Here is a 15,169-nt window from a genome sequence, read left to right on the forward strand (position 1 = left end):
CTGAAAGTATCACAAGGTCTGACGGCTCTCTTGAGACAATCATATATTTGATTTTGTCCACATTACCAGTGAGTCCTAGTGTGCTGGCGTTTTTCTCATGGTCTACAAATATTTCTCCCTGTATTTTCATTCTGACCTATGTTGTCAATGTCGTCCACATATGCTAATATTTGATGCGATTGTATATATATTTATATATATAGGTTTATTGACACTGATGTCGGTTATTCTTACTGTTTTTTCTAATGCTACATTGAAAAGCAATGTAGCCAGTGGATCTCCTTCTATGAAGCTTGTTAGTGTTTCAAATGTCGTCAGTCACATGAGATAGTGGTGAAACAGTCTTCTGGTGTCTTCCCAGTTCATTCCAACATCCCATAGCTCCACCATATATACTCTATGGATAATATTTAACGACCTTCCAGAACACCGGAATCGGGTTGGTTAGAACAGAAATCAGGTTGAAATTCTCTCGAGGCATCTGCAGCATGTGACCAACGACGCCTCTTCACTCTTAGCGTGATAAGGCTACTTGGTCCACTCTCTTATCTCATTACTCAGTTATACCATCGCACACCCAGTATCTGCCGCAAATGTCTGTTCTCGAAGCTCAGTACCTCGAAATATATGATGACAAATGGAAGATAGTTTTCGAAAGCGAAAATTGTACAAAGTCCACATTCGATTTGGCTGACCTGCAGTTTTGCAATATAAAGCCTCGTTGGCTGCAAACTGTTCCATATTAATCAGCCTACACCTCATTGGCTTCCTTCCACTTTATACCAATAGATCAACCGATGAACGGCCTTGATTGTTTTACGGAATGTAAAAAAATATGTAAGCATTAAATCTATGTGAAACTAACTAAAAGTCTATCCTACATGGAAATCAATGGCCTCCATAGAGTTAGTTATATTGATGTCTATTCTGCCCTGCTAGGTAGACAGTGTTTTTGGTTTTAGTGAAATGAGAATCCAAGTTTTAAACTACACTTTCTCTTATATTATGTAAAATTATTGGATTGTTATGACATAATCTCTAATTATACTATATTATATAAAAGAAGAGAAAAGTTAGTTTAAATCTCGGGTTTTCAAACAATTTCACTAAAACCAAAAACTGTCTTTTTACTTAGCAGGGCAATATAACTTTAACTCTATGGATGCCATTGATTTCCATGTAGGATAGACTTTTTGTTAGTTTCGCATAGGTTTAATGCTGTCTTTTGACTTAGCAGGGCAGTAATGATTATTTATTTTTTGTATATTATAGTATGGATGGAGACATCTATAGACAACTAGTAAATTGAATATTCTCTCATGGATTTAAAGTGTAATTATAAATTAAAAACGACTAATCAGGTGGCGTCAGTTATAAAACTATATATTTTATTTTTATTTTCTATTCGTTGAATACAACTTCAAATATATTTGTAAATACATAACATATACATAGATATAGTAGTTAGATACACACAATGTCACAAAGATATAATATGTTCAAAACAAACCCAAATAACTTCATCTAATTTTAATACAAATGTGTCTAACTACCTTGGTCAGCAAAATCTATACTGCTTTAAGATTTTTTGTGCCTTTCGCAAAACATGCAATGTATGAGCACAATATTATAACTACTTAATTATATCTACATAATTACAACTGTCATGAGTAAAAAAATATTATAAAAATCATTTTAGAAAATACAGGGTTAGAATTTTGTATATTCTAACTACTTACAGGAAAATGAGACCAAAAATAATACAATTCATAATTCATAATTTCATGATTATAACAAAAAAAATGTATTCTCGACCTAATGAAAAAGAAATCCAATAGCAATGATACCTGCTAATTTGGCATAATATTATTATTAAAATTGAGAGGTTGACTTGGACAAATTTGCCTGTTTTATAAAAAGTACAAATATATAATGTGATATAAGATACTTAAGGGCTTGCGCAGACAGAGCGCGGTCAGGCGGTCTGCGTTCCGCGTTCTTTGTACTGTATGGACTTCATACTGTATGGGTACACAGCCGGCGGTCAGACTGCGCCGGTCAATTGGAACGCTAGAGTTCTGGAGTTCTATGCCCGGAATTACAAAGAACGCCGTACCTCCCGTCCAGTCCCGTCATAGGAATTTGAGCAGTCACACAACATAGAGCGAAACCACACGGGGGAGTGAGTACGCAACAGCGGTGCTTTCTCACTTCCACTCGCAGTCGGAATATAGCGGTCTCGCATTATGCAGCGCTTGTGTCAGTACAACATTTGTAAACAAATGGAACGCTTATTGTTGAACGTTAGCGGTCAACGGTCGGTTGAAAGCAGAACTCCGACCGCTCTCTGTCTGCGCAAGCCCTAAATACTTTTACAAAATTAATCAACAATCTCACGTCCATTTTTCAATCAACTCTGCCATTGAAGTAGAAAAATTAGCCAGTTTTAAATACAATGAAGAAAACTTTTGTTTATGAAGACGGAGCCTAAATATTATGTGAAAGTCAAACTTAAAGAAGATCACTAACGCTAACGATTAAATTAGCTACAAATCATTTCTCATTGCCGATTCATTTGAAGTAAAATTCACACTTATGAATTATTAGCTACATGCTTTAAAAAATACTATACACTGAACCATCGCTATTTGAATGAGCAATCATGTAAAATTGCAAATGAAAACAGGGCGCCATCTTCTTTGTTATTTACAAACAATACTGCTAAAGCAGAGAATACTACTTTTTCCATAGTTCACTCTAGGTATAGCCTAAACTTTTAGGCCTGTTCACATTTTAATGTAGAGTTAATTACAGAAAATATTGAAGATCTGGACTATTCAACAATAAAACTTAATATACACAATAGATATATAAAGGTCGTAATACTTTTGCCGTTCATTGTGTTAAATGAATTTTGAATAATTGTATCAACTAGTTCAAGAATACATGTTACATGACCTGCAAACTTTTTTTTTTTTCAAATGGGCATAGAAAAACAGAAGATGCTTACATTCACAATTATTTATGACTATTTCATAATATTTACATGTATTAAAACAAAGTCAACACAAAAATATGCCATATTGTTAACCTAATACAAAATTAATATTAATTACAGAATTTCCTTGATTATAAGACATGTTTTTTTTTCCTTTTCTGGTCTCTGAATTCGGGGTGTGTCCTATAATTGATGGCATCTTACAATCACTGTAGAATTTCACAGTTGTGATGAATCATAACTGATTACCAGTAGTAGGGGGTCAGTTTGTCTGGCGCGGCAGAGGAGAGAGTCGAGTTACAGTAGCCACTGCCTAAACACGTTTGAGTTTGAATAAAAAATTTGTCCCTAATAATTACCGTTTAAAATGTCAGCAAACGACTACATTATGATGCTGCATTGAGTAAGTTATTGCGTATGCAGAAGCAGAAGAGCACGGAAACAGAGCTGCAGGACGTAAATTTGTCATAAGTGAAGTGAATATTCGTGGTTGGGAATTGATCGTATTCCTATATTTTCTTGCAAAGCAACGACCAAAAGCCTTTAATGCTTTAGGACAGCAGTCCCCGAACCAGTGGTCCGTGAGAGAATTTTGGTGGTCCGTAGCAGAGTAATTTGAATATATTTGCAATTTTCGTATTTATTCAAAAGTTTCAGTATATTCTTATAATAATAATGATTCTAGTTGGATTGTTTTGTAACTTATTCAAGCGAATTATTGCCAACGCTATACATACTGTTCATTCAATACGATACTTTTCTTAGGTACCTAAGTGAATAATAAATTGTTTGGCAGTAAAAACATAGGACGCATTTGTTTTTTTTAATTTGAGTCGATAGTCTGGATTTAAATAAAAACGATTTTGATTTCTATAACTCTAAATCGAAAAAAATTAGATTTTTTATGAATTTAAGTTATGTAAATATAATGAGCATTTAACCAAACCACAGTTTCCCTTTCCAACCACCCGCACCTCATATACAAAGATACCAGTTCAATACTTGTAGCTTTTATTTTTTAAATGATTAATAGTATGAAAGTGCAAGTACAGACTGTAAAGAATTAAATTAGATAGAAAAAAGAGTGATGTTTTTGCCGCGAATAATATGGAGTAAACCGTGACTAGTGATATTTTTATTTTACCTGTTCAGTGTGATATTTAATAAAATATATCATAATTCTTTTATCATTATATTGACATATCGAATTTTTAATAAGTGTGGAAAAAATACATGGTAGTGGTCAGCGGGATTCAAGATTTTGAGTTTAGTGGTCCGCGAGGTCCAAAAGGTTGAGGACCGCTGCTTTAGAAGACCCAAGCCTGATATATTTTAAAATTATTTTTATTGTCATTGTATGACTTTGTTATAATATAGTTTACATGTTTATATTTTTTTATTATTGGTATCTAGGTTGCATCTCATAATCAAGGAAATACGGAAAATTGCAAATCTATGTAGGTAAATATATATTTAATTAATATTACTAAGTATATTATAGTTTGCATTAACCTGTAAAAAAAATAAAGTAAATAAAATGTGTTCTAAATTACTAATGAATAAATTAAATATTATCTAAGTATAAAAATATCTATACATAGAGACTGTCAACTTTAACATGAGGCTCCGCTGCATACCGCGCGCTTGTCGGTCTCTAGTTCTTTAGATAATATGTAGAAAATTATTTTTACAATTTCTATATAATTATATAAAACAGTATCAGTGTAATAGTTTAAATTTGTGAAATTTCTATTAAAGTCACAACAATACATATTTTTGTATACTTCCTACATATTGTTGATTGAAAAAATTAATATTTTTTTTTCAAGCAAGGGGCTGTTCAGGTATTAACATTCTTAGAGAGTTTCGTTTTTACTTATTTTTGCTGACAAAGGCCCTGTGGGGGGGTATTATAAAACAGGATATAGGGCATATAGTCTTCAAACAAATCATATTTCTGAAATTATAAATACTAAATAAGTAAAAAAAAATCATTCCATGTCCGCTATAAATTTAACAATTTATCTGAGAGGTATTTTTCATTCTCACAATCATGTCATCTAATCACATGTTTAGAAAAAATATGATTTTGTTAAAATAAATAATAATAAGAACCCTTATACACACTGTCGACTGGGGTCCGGCAACATTTATTGTGTTTCTTCTGCACCGTGATGTGTAAATTAATGTAATATAATATATAATTATTATTCGCATATAATTTTATTATTTTTTTGATAAAAAATCTGCCTTAGAAATGAGGGGGTGTGCACCATTCCTATTACATCTTATAAAAGAGGGTCCAAAATCAACATAACATGATTACATAATACATAAATGTATTTAATGGAAATTTTACCTTTATCCTATCACAATTTGTATGAACTCAAAACAATAAAAATGTATTGAATTCCTTTGTTAGTTGAATATGAAATGAAATTCACAGAAGATTTGCAGCAAAATTATATTATGTACAGCAACTTTGCAGTAAATTTAAAAAAATAATATAATAAAAATAGTAACACAATCGTAGAATAATATAATATAATTTTCATTGCAGCACTGCACATCCCACTTGGAACTGTTATGATATAACATGATAGTTGTGGATAGCATTGAGAATTATTAGTTCCACTGCTGACCATTTCGGCGGCATGAACATTGCTGCTATGATTGTGGTGTACTTACCAAAAAATATACCCCTACCTAATAACAGACATTTAAACTAAACCTAATAATATTATGATGGAAATAACCTGCTGTATTCAAATTATTGCCAGAATGGCTGGTGAATCGATAAATCAATTATACTATTTAAATCAAAATGGAAAAAATCAACAATAAATAAAACACCGGCATAATATTATATTCCATTCATTTTCCAATAATAACTTATAGTTATCTATTTTGTTTGTCAATACCAGTAAGAATCAGTGAAAATAATTTATCTCGAATATATTCATACATACAGTTCAAATATAATGGAAAATTTATGCAAAACAAATATCCCTGAAAATATGTGAAACCTAAATAAAAACCCTGTACTTCTCATGCTGTAAAAATTTGACTGATAAATACCGGGCTGTGGCTGTTAAGAATTTAGGAATTGTCGGTCTACAGTTTTTACTACCGTATAACATATTCACATCAATCGATCCAACTAAACGTGATGAAATTTTGACTGTTGATAATCAGAAAGAGTACAGATAATTGACGGTTCAGACGAGCATAGGCAGGCGGAAATCACTGGTATTAACGTTATCAAAGTCCGTTTAGATTTGTTTCACACAATGTCATACTGTTGCTTTAAAATGAATATGACAACCGACGACAAAAAATGACAAAATATTATTTGATACTATGGAGTTACACAAAGAAAATGTTTATTAACATAGATATAATTAAAGTTTTACACAAAAGCTGCTTGTGTATCATGTTTAATTCCAACTTGTCTTTACCTCCCTGCACTGACTCTTACCAAACTCCTGTGGAACTGACAATCCTTAAATTACTAATCGGTTGAGCTATAAAAATATTTTCTGGGTCAACAAAATACATGATCAAAGCTTGTTTTTCTCATAAACCATAAGGCAAGCCAAACTGCAATATGTACTCAATTTGAAGCACAAGATATGGTAATAGTCGTTTAACAGCAGGGAATGACTGGCAATGATTATGAGCAATGTAGGAAAGTATGAAATCACAGAATGTTTTTAAAATGTAGCTATGAGTATTAAACCTATTTCCTTCAGTAGATTCTAAAGTACAGTACTCTCTCAGTAATCCGCCGCTCGATCATCCGAAAACCACTATAATCCGCCGTTTTTTTACTAGTTAAAATCACAAAATCAAGCTCTATAATTCGCCGGTATTCCATGTAAAATTCAGTATTCCGCCGCGTGCCTATATCAGCTATCCGCTGTCATATTTAACGTAGCTGAGGCATGGAACAATCTACCGGGACGAGCAATAATTTGACCGTGAAAAAAGCTGTAGCCCTCCATGAATCAAGATGATGAGAACTGGGAACCGGAAGTCTTAGTTCCATTAGAAGAATTGATTCAGAAGGCGACTGAAAACTCAGAGCTAAACCAAAATGTTTTAGAAAATTGGATAGCAGAAAGTTCTGAGGAGTATGCGCTGCTTTCGACTGAAGACGAGCTTATAAATACATCAAGAGGCTTGGATTCTAAGGATGAAGGCAATAATTGTCAACCGACTGCAGTTCATACAGTCAAATCAGAAGAGGCACTGGCTAGGACTGATGCGTTACCATTAATTAATGGGCAGAGGAAAATAGTGCAACCGTCAAAACATTCATCATGTTGCATAAATTACGAGATGACACAATCTTCCAACAATTTTCAGAAAAAAACAAACAACACTGAACAAGTAGTTCCATTAAGTGATTTACTGTTTAATATGTATGTAGTTAATTAGTTCATAAACTTAGTTTATAATTATTATGTATAATTTAAAACATAATCGATTTTGATCATACAAAAAACTGTAAGTTGCTAGGTAGTACAAATTTCTCAATAAAAACTATTTTTACGAAATATGTCTTAATTTTTACAATATTTTGTATTTATGCACTGTAGTCCGCCGTTTTCACTAATTGGACACGTCTTGTCTGGTTTTTGGGGTGGCGGATTACTGAGAGAGTACTGTAGTACTAAAATTAAAATATGCAAAGAACTGCTGTAAAATATCAATGAGCATATTTATCCCATTATTTTCGAAACAAACTTGAATAGAAAACCAGAGAAACAGTCTCTAAACATTTTTCAAGTCTATAAACTTGTGGGTAAGCTCAAGAAATAAATACCTAAAGAATATACATATTCCTATTATTTCATATTTATTCAATTATCAGTTTGTAAATGGCCATTAGAGATTTCTGTAAAAGGATTCAGTATATAGAAAATACTTTCAAAAACACTGTTACTACAAAGATGTGGATCAACATTATTTTATGGTATGATTTAAATTTTGCACAAATCGCATGCGCATACTGAAACTGGTACACTTGACGAGTGCGATCTGAGCAAAATCAAAAACAGTTTCATTGAAATATACACACTCAAAATACAGTTGCATTTTACACTTAAGAGTAAATTGATATTATACTATCAGTAATCAGTAATAAAATGTTGTAAAATTCAAGAGCATTTATGATTGGTAGAATGTGGTAAACGTAATTGGGGTAAAATCATATAAACTGGTGATCGGCAACCGACGGCCCATGCAAACTTGCATTTTTGCAGTCCATAAATGGTTGACCATACTAACATGAAATGCTGCCCGTATGTTGAATTATCCCAATAATAATTTTTATATGAATAAAATGATTAAAGAAAATCTACATAATTTAACAACAAAACTGTATCTGCAGTCGGGTGGTAAATCCAAAAAGGCAATTTTCCATTGGTATTATTGAAGATTCCCAAAACGAATTTTCAAGAAGATGGTCTTTCATAAAATATGTAGCAAAATATTAATGTTTTTGAACCCAATTTTTTTTACACTTACTATCTTCTATTTAACACTTAAACATTACAATGGTCGCTGACCCCCGATAGAAGATATAACTTCTTTCGGATAAGTTAAATATGTAGGTGTTCAAAAAATAACATTTTTACGAGGTAATCTATAGTAATAAATTGGCAGCGAGAACTTATTTTATTGCCAGGTACAGATGGTGTGAGAAAAAAAGGTACGAGATAAGATAAAGTTGAAATCAAAAGTCGATGAGGTTGCCAGACTTTAAAGCCGATGAACAACTCCCGTAACTGTCAGTCGATGATGATATATTTAGATTTTCACAGCTGCTGAAATCGCCTGAATCTTTTCGACCGTTGATTGTTTTGGGGGAATTTTTCCTCTGGGGCGGTCGAGGAGGCGGGTCTAATAAGCAATCAGAATGTAAACCCAACCCAACCCAATCTGAATCATTTCTATGGTCTTTTTGAGAGTCCAAAAAATTTTTGTGGATATTTCTAGATGGTAGCGGTGAATTTTTTTTCCTAGCCGGCGGACTAGGAGCACATTGCCCATAGAACCAACTGGATGAACTCTCTTGGCTAAATATGCTACTGTCAAATGTTTGACTTTGATTTTTCGATACTACATGAACTGAAGTCTTGCTTCTCTCTAATCCAGAGTGACCTGGCCTGAGGTTATTAGATATCACTTCTTTCTTGGTGACATGAGTGTGATTTTGGTGATGATCCGAGACATTTACATTAGACTTGCTTCTGGCAACATGTGAAGAGGAAGAATACTCCAATGTTACATGGCTCTGGAAACTGGCTTTACGAATGATTCCATATTCACTGGGAACTGGATCACCGGGCGCCCATCCTTTCGATCCTTCATTTCGGGGAACCATTAGAAGTGGATCCTATAAAAATATTTAAATTAATACCTACAAAAAATATATTCAACAAATTAGTGTGCTTTCCTCGATACTACCTTTAAAGGGATAAATTTATGAACGGTTCACTGACACCAATTATTAGGCAAATATCTTTCAGATACGTGCAGTGGAACACCGATTTTACATGCCCGGAATTTATGTTTTTCCGCTATTTGCATGTAACTTCTGCAGTCCTGTTTCATTTTAGTACATTCGTTACATAAAATATACCTTTTTAAAACATAATTATATCTAAAATACATACATACACTTATAATAATATGATTGCAAAGCATATTAAATTCGTAAGTTTCAACAGAAGTTTATCATTACAATGATCACAACGAATCTCACTTACTTCACGGTTATAATTCAAAGGTCACTAAAAGTGTTATTTTGAAATTATGTTGGCATATTAAAAAGAAAAATTATGTACATAACCGACACAAGGACACTTAGAAACAAAACACCCACTAGAGCAGCAATGGTGAACCCATGGCACACGTGGCACACCTACCACATAGAGGAATACTGTTGGCACGTGAAAGACTTGACGATCCATGTAAACACTAGCATGCACATCAAAAAGATGTCCCTCTGAGTATTTCAATTATTCAAGCGAAGGCTCTTAGTTTGCACAAAGATTGGAAGGCTAGATTAAAAGAAGATTCTAACACGATTTATCAAGCAAGTAACGGTTGGTTTAACAATTTTAAAATGAGGTTTTCTTTTCATAATATTAAATTCACTGGAGAATCGGCTGATGCGGATAAAGATGCTGCAAAAGAATTTATTTTCTCATTATCCAAAATTGGAGAATATTCCTCTAGCCAAATATTTAATGTAGATGAGACAGGTTTATTTTGGAAAAAAAAATGCCTAGTCGTACATTCTTATCTAAGGAAGAATCAGTTGCCCCTGGGCATAAACCTTCTAAAAACCGATTGACATTGCTTCTTGTTGGAAACTTAGCTGGTGATTTAAAATTGATGCCAATGTTAATTTATCAACCAGAAAATCCCAGAGCATTGAAAGGGAAAGATAAAGAATTGCTTCCAGTTATTTGGTAATAAAATAAAAAACGCCTGGGTTACTGCGTTAATATTTAAAGATTGGTTCACTTTACATTTCGTGCCAGTTAATAATTTACCATTTAAAATAAGAAAAAGAGTGGCAAACAGTTAACTCTTGACAACTTTTTAAGGGAAACACCCGCAAACCCCACTTAAACATGTCTCTTAAACGCCTCTTAAACATCTTATATTTACTTGATAAATAAATATTTTTGAATACACACAATAAATTTTTTTTTTACTTCCCTTTAAGTACTTTCGAACATTTAACATTCGCACACACTTTCAGAAACTAATTATGTGCGAAAGTCGAGGTCCTCCTGTAGTTGACTTTTTAATTCCTGAAAAAGTTTTGCCTGAAAGAACTAAAAAAGTGTCTCGGCCATGTATCTGAACAAAATTCCTATATCAAACTGTTTGCGAAAAAAATGGTTTCGACTTTGATTCAAAATGAAATTCCTTAAATTCTTGGATGGACTTTAAAAAAATGGGGAAATTATTTTAGCACGCACACCCATTATTACAGATGTATTATAATATATTATACAGTACATTCTCAGTAATCCGCAACTCGATTATCCGACAACTACTATAATCTGCCATTATTTTTACTAGTTGAAAGCACAAAAGCAAGCTCTATAATTCGCTGGTATTCGATTGTCAAATTCATTAGTCCGCCGCATACAAGTATACAATGCATATGAGATGGGTTTATTTTGGAAACTTCTCCTTCGTAAAACGTACGTTCATCGCAAAGAAAGTAATGTACCAGGGAGGAAAGTGCCCAAGGACCACATCACAATTATGCCGTGGTCCAATGCAACCAGGACACACAAAATGAAGCTTTTGGTCATAGTGAAAGCCAGGAATTCTAAGCCATTCAAGAATATCTGCCTCACTGAACAACTGGTTGTGTCAAGTGATTTACTGTTTAATATTTAGTTAATAAACTTAGTTTATAAATATGTATAATTTAGTAAATACTTGATTTTGATTATAAATAAAACCGTAATTTGCTAGTACGAATTTCTCAAAAAAAAACTATTTTTACGAAATACCTGTTTTAATTTTTACCATATTTTGTATGTATGCACTTTTATCCGCCGGTTTCACTAATTGGACATTTGTCTGGTTTTTGGGGTGGCGGATTACTGAGAGAGTACTGTAAATATAATAATATATTATTAATTGACTTAGGCATTAAAAGGTTCGTCGCCCCTGCACTTAGAGGTCTTCACAAGTCGAAAAAATATCAATTGTATTTGAAACTGATCAATAATAATAACAGTTAACTCACCTCTATTATCATTGTGACAAACAAAATTTTCAGTTGATTCTACATTTTTTTCTTCTAAATTCATTTTACACCATAAAATAATATTGAATTGAAAATTTTCAAACCTTCCCAGTTCTTGCATATATCTTTGATTGCAAGAGGTATAGCTGATTTCTTAGATTCTCATATGATGCCTGGCGTAGTTTTGTAACCCACAAAGTAACACTGGCTTCGGAGATTCCAGAGAGCAGATGCTTTTTCTCAAAGCCATCTCTGTAAAAAAAAAAATTAGCTATTGTCAGCTGTGAAATATATTTTACATATATAATCAGTGGCAGCTCGTGGATAAGATATTTGGGGGTGCTGCGGTTGATTAAAAATAAAAATAAATGTTTATGTGAATTTTATTTTACTATTAACATCAAAATTAAATATAAATTATTAATTGTTAATCATATTAATAATTAAAATAAAGAACTTTCCATAAATTGCACAATGTGATTCTGATCAGTGCCACGGACGAGTTAACTCGTGGGTTCTAGTAAACATCATAATTTCTAAATAAATTATTTGTGTACTTATATGTGGGCGTGTACTTATATACGCCCACGGTGGCCGCGCGGCATAAGCGTTGGACTACAAAGCCGTGGGTCCCAGGTTCGAATCCTGGGTCTGGCAAGTACAAAAATTGTTTTTCAATTTGTGTGTGTCAGGGTATGGACCTAATAGGTTGAGCAAGTGGCTGACATCCATTTCTCGTAAAAAACAAAAATCTGTCAATACAAACCTCCACTCTGTGGAGGCCCATATGATCCTATCAGGATCGGACATGGTCGAAAAAAAAAAAAAAAAAAAAAAAAAAAATATTTTCTAAACAATATTTATCATTTTAGTGTGAAAATATTCACGATAAACTCGAGAAACATGTTGATTTGGGAAGTTTTCACAAATATTTATCATTCTGTTCCTATTTCATATTTTTTTATGGATTTATTTTACTCCAAAAATACCTGGCCTACCAGAGTCCACCTAGTATAAATTGGCTGGCAGTGATAAAGTTAATAAATCATTATAGCTATATTTCTTTCCTCGCTGTGGCGGGCATGTGTGATGCAGAAACGGCAAAAGTATATTCATCTATGGGCGAAATACTGATATCAGACTGTCCGACCCGCAGTACTGATTAAGCTTCCAGCTGCGAGCCCCGCTCCCCGCGCCTCCCTTCAACTCGAGCAAATTCTATCGGAAACGGTACTATGCAAAATCAAGAACCTACCGCGGTGTATGATAATATTATTGGACATTGGATGTATCGGTGCGCGGGCGAGCTTATTACACGCTTAAATAATATTGATATTTTCATATACCTAATATACATAAATTTATGTATATTATAATATTACATTTTTCTCAATTTGCTTGGGTGTGCTGCAGTTCCGCAGTGCATATGGACGAGCCGCCACTTTATATAATTCTAAGTATACTGCATGAATCACTGGCGAAGAATGCCTGTTGGACGGAGGGTTCTAAATAAAAATTATTTCTCAAAAGTGCAGTGCTAATACATAATAATATGTTCATACAAATATTTGTTACGAAAACAGATCCACTAATTTCATTGTAATTAAACGCGGCCAGTTTGTCACAGTGTAATTTCATTACTTAATTAAGGGATATTTCCACTATTAGTAAAGGCAGATATCGAAATTCATAGGAGCCCTGAGAATATTAATAAGGACGATGTGCTACGTTTCAAAATGTCAAAACATCGGACACTTTCAGCAAAATCCAATTTCCGGTCTGGTATCTCAGGTCATCACAACTGACACAGTTAAGTACACTATCACCCTTTTTTACTCGGAGCAACGTTTGCTCACAGCTAAACAGATCTTTTTTCGACATATTTAGAACTGCCTTCGCCTCATACACTTTACAGTGCACTTCAATACATTATCTTGAGGATGGCCTCTGCAACGAGCCTGAAACGTTGGAAGGAGGAAGAACATTTTGGTGACATTTTGGCAACTCACAAATCTATTACGATAACAAACAAATATGAAAGTCTTTTTTGAAAGGAATCTTGTTTTAAAGTTACCATTAAATGTATAGCTAGGATATAATATACGTTCCATAATATTAGTCCGAATCGTGACTTTTTTATTGGACTATCTCATTTAAACTATAAAATGATTACTAAATTCTGTTGATTCATTATTATCAAGTTCAAATAAATAATTTCTCTCATTACTTACCCTCAGGTGACAGCGGCAAGGCTGTTTGCAGCACCCCCTGTAAATTTCCTAATTATGAAGAGCTAGTTGAACTGTAAACCGGGCCTAAACTACAACATCATTGGCCCTATTTTAGATCTCGCAGTAGTAGTATAGTGAGTTCATTTGAAGACATAGGTACTTAAAATTACGAAAAATAATTAGGTACTTACTCGTATAAAATGGAAAATGCAAATGGTGTTTCTGAGCTTTGCTCCAGCTCAATTAATGCATTTTCAAGAACAAATACACCAGCAGGCTGCTTGGTGTCTATCTTCCCTAGTTCATTTATACGAAAATAAAATAAAAAATTATCTACCAACTTGAACCATCTTTCCTTAAAAACTGAAAAAAACAAAATAAAATGTAAACAATCAAGAAAATATTAATTATGACTAAATTCATACCAGTACATAATCGAATTATTTAATCATTAAAGGCGTGTTCAAAGCGTGAAACGTATTTTCAATATCCCGACAAATATAACGTTTTTATTACAGAGAATAAGAGATAGCTGAGAATAACGAGAATAACAAACCAAAGAATTTTAATTTTTTTTAACTGGGGAGCCAGAAACACATTTTATTTATATACCTGATTGATAGTAATAATTATTGTAATTAATTTTCTTGTAATTTAGTCGCCCTTCCATATCACTTTTTCTTTCGCTCATAAGAGCAACATCACGTTCATTATATTTCATTTGAGTAAATTACAATAATTTTCAATCCAAAATAAGTAGGCGGCTCTCGTGGTGCAGTGGGTAAGGCGCTGGCCTTCCACCCGAGAGTTCTGGGTTCGATTCCCGGTCACGACAAAAATATTTATGTGTTTTTCTCAAAGCCTGGGTGTTTGTGATTGTTCAATTACTAACAAACCACCTTGTACGAAAAAGCAAGGACATGGTTATTAATAATTCTAAAAAAAAAAAAAAATCCAAAATAAGTGCACAAGGAGCTTAGAAATGATTAGTCTATGGCATAGACTAAAATACAGATTATGACAGCTACGGAGCCGGGAGGTGCTGCCAACTTCGAAAAATAATTCAAATTGACAAAATTTTGAGATCATCTCAAAGAGATTGGACGGTTTCTCTTTGAATCATCTAATTTTTTCCAAAAATTATCTATCCAT

At 33.2% G+C, this 15,169-nt stretch overlaps 1 protein-coding gene across 1 annotated transcript; it reads right to left on the reverse strand.

The window, feature by feature from the left end:
- Positions 1-2,369: 2,369 nt before the first annotated feature.
- LOC147072241 (uncharacterized) lies at positions 2,370-14,769 on the reverse strand. The gene is made up of 4 exons (XM_085947587.1): positions 14,630-14,769; positions 14,209-14,380; positions 11,891-12,038; positions 2,370-9,401 (listed from the first exon to the last, which is right to left on the reverse strand). The coding sequence occupies exons 1-4, from the start codon at positions 14,736-14,738 to the stop codon at positions 8,739-8,741; spliced, it is 1,092 nt and encodes a 363-aa protein (XP_085803713.1). The 5' UTR covers positions 14,739-14,769; the 3' UTR covers positions 2,370-8,738.
- Between the last annotated feature and the right edge of the window lie 400 nt (positions 14,770-15,169).

Source organism: Rhyacophila brunnea, unplaced genomic scaffold (assembly GCF_057557595.1).
Source record: "Rhyacophila brunnea isolate RB1 unplaced genomic scaffold, BYU_Rbru_1.0 scaffold_2, whole genome shotgun sequence".
Lineage (NCBI taxonomy): Eukaryota > Metazoa > Arthropoda > Insecta > Trichoptera > Rhyacophilidae > Rhyacophila > Rhyacophila brunnea.

What these genes read in the sequence shown, in the direction of transcription:
- LOC147072241 (XM_085947587.1), bottom strand. Translation starts at nt 14,738, where the DNA reads ATGAAATATAATGAACGTGATGTTGCTCTTATGAGCGAAAGAAAAAGT. An exon ending in TAATTATTACTATCAATCAG is followed by an intron (nt 14,381 to 14,629) that starts GTATATAAATAA and finishes TGTTTTTTTCAG; the next exon opens with TTTTTAAGGAAAGATGGTTC. An exon ending in TATATGCAAGAACTGGGAAG is followed by an intron (nt 9,402 to 11,890) that starts GTTTGAAAATTT and finishes ATATTTTTATAG; the next exon opens with GATCCACTTCTAATGGTTCC.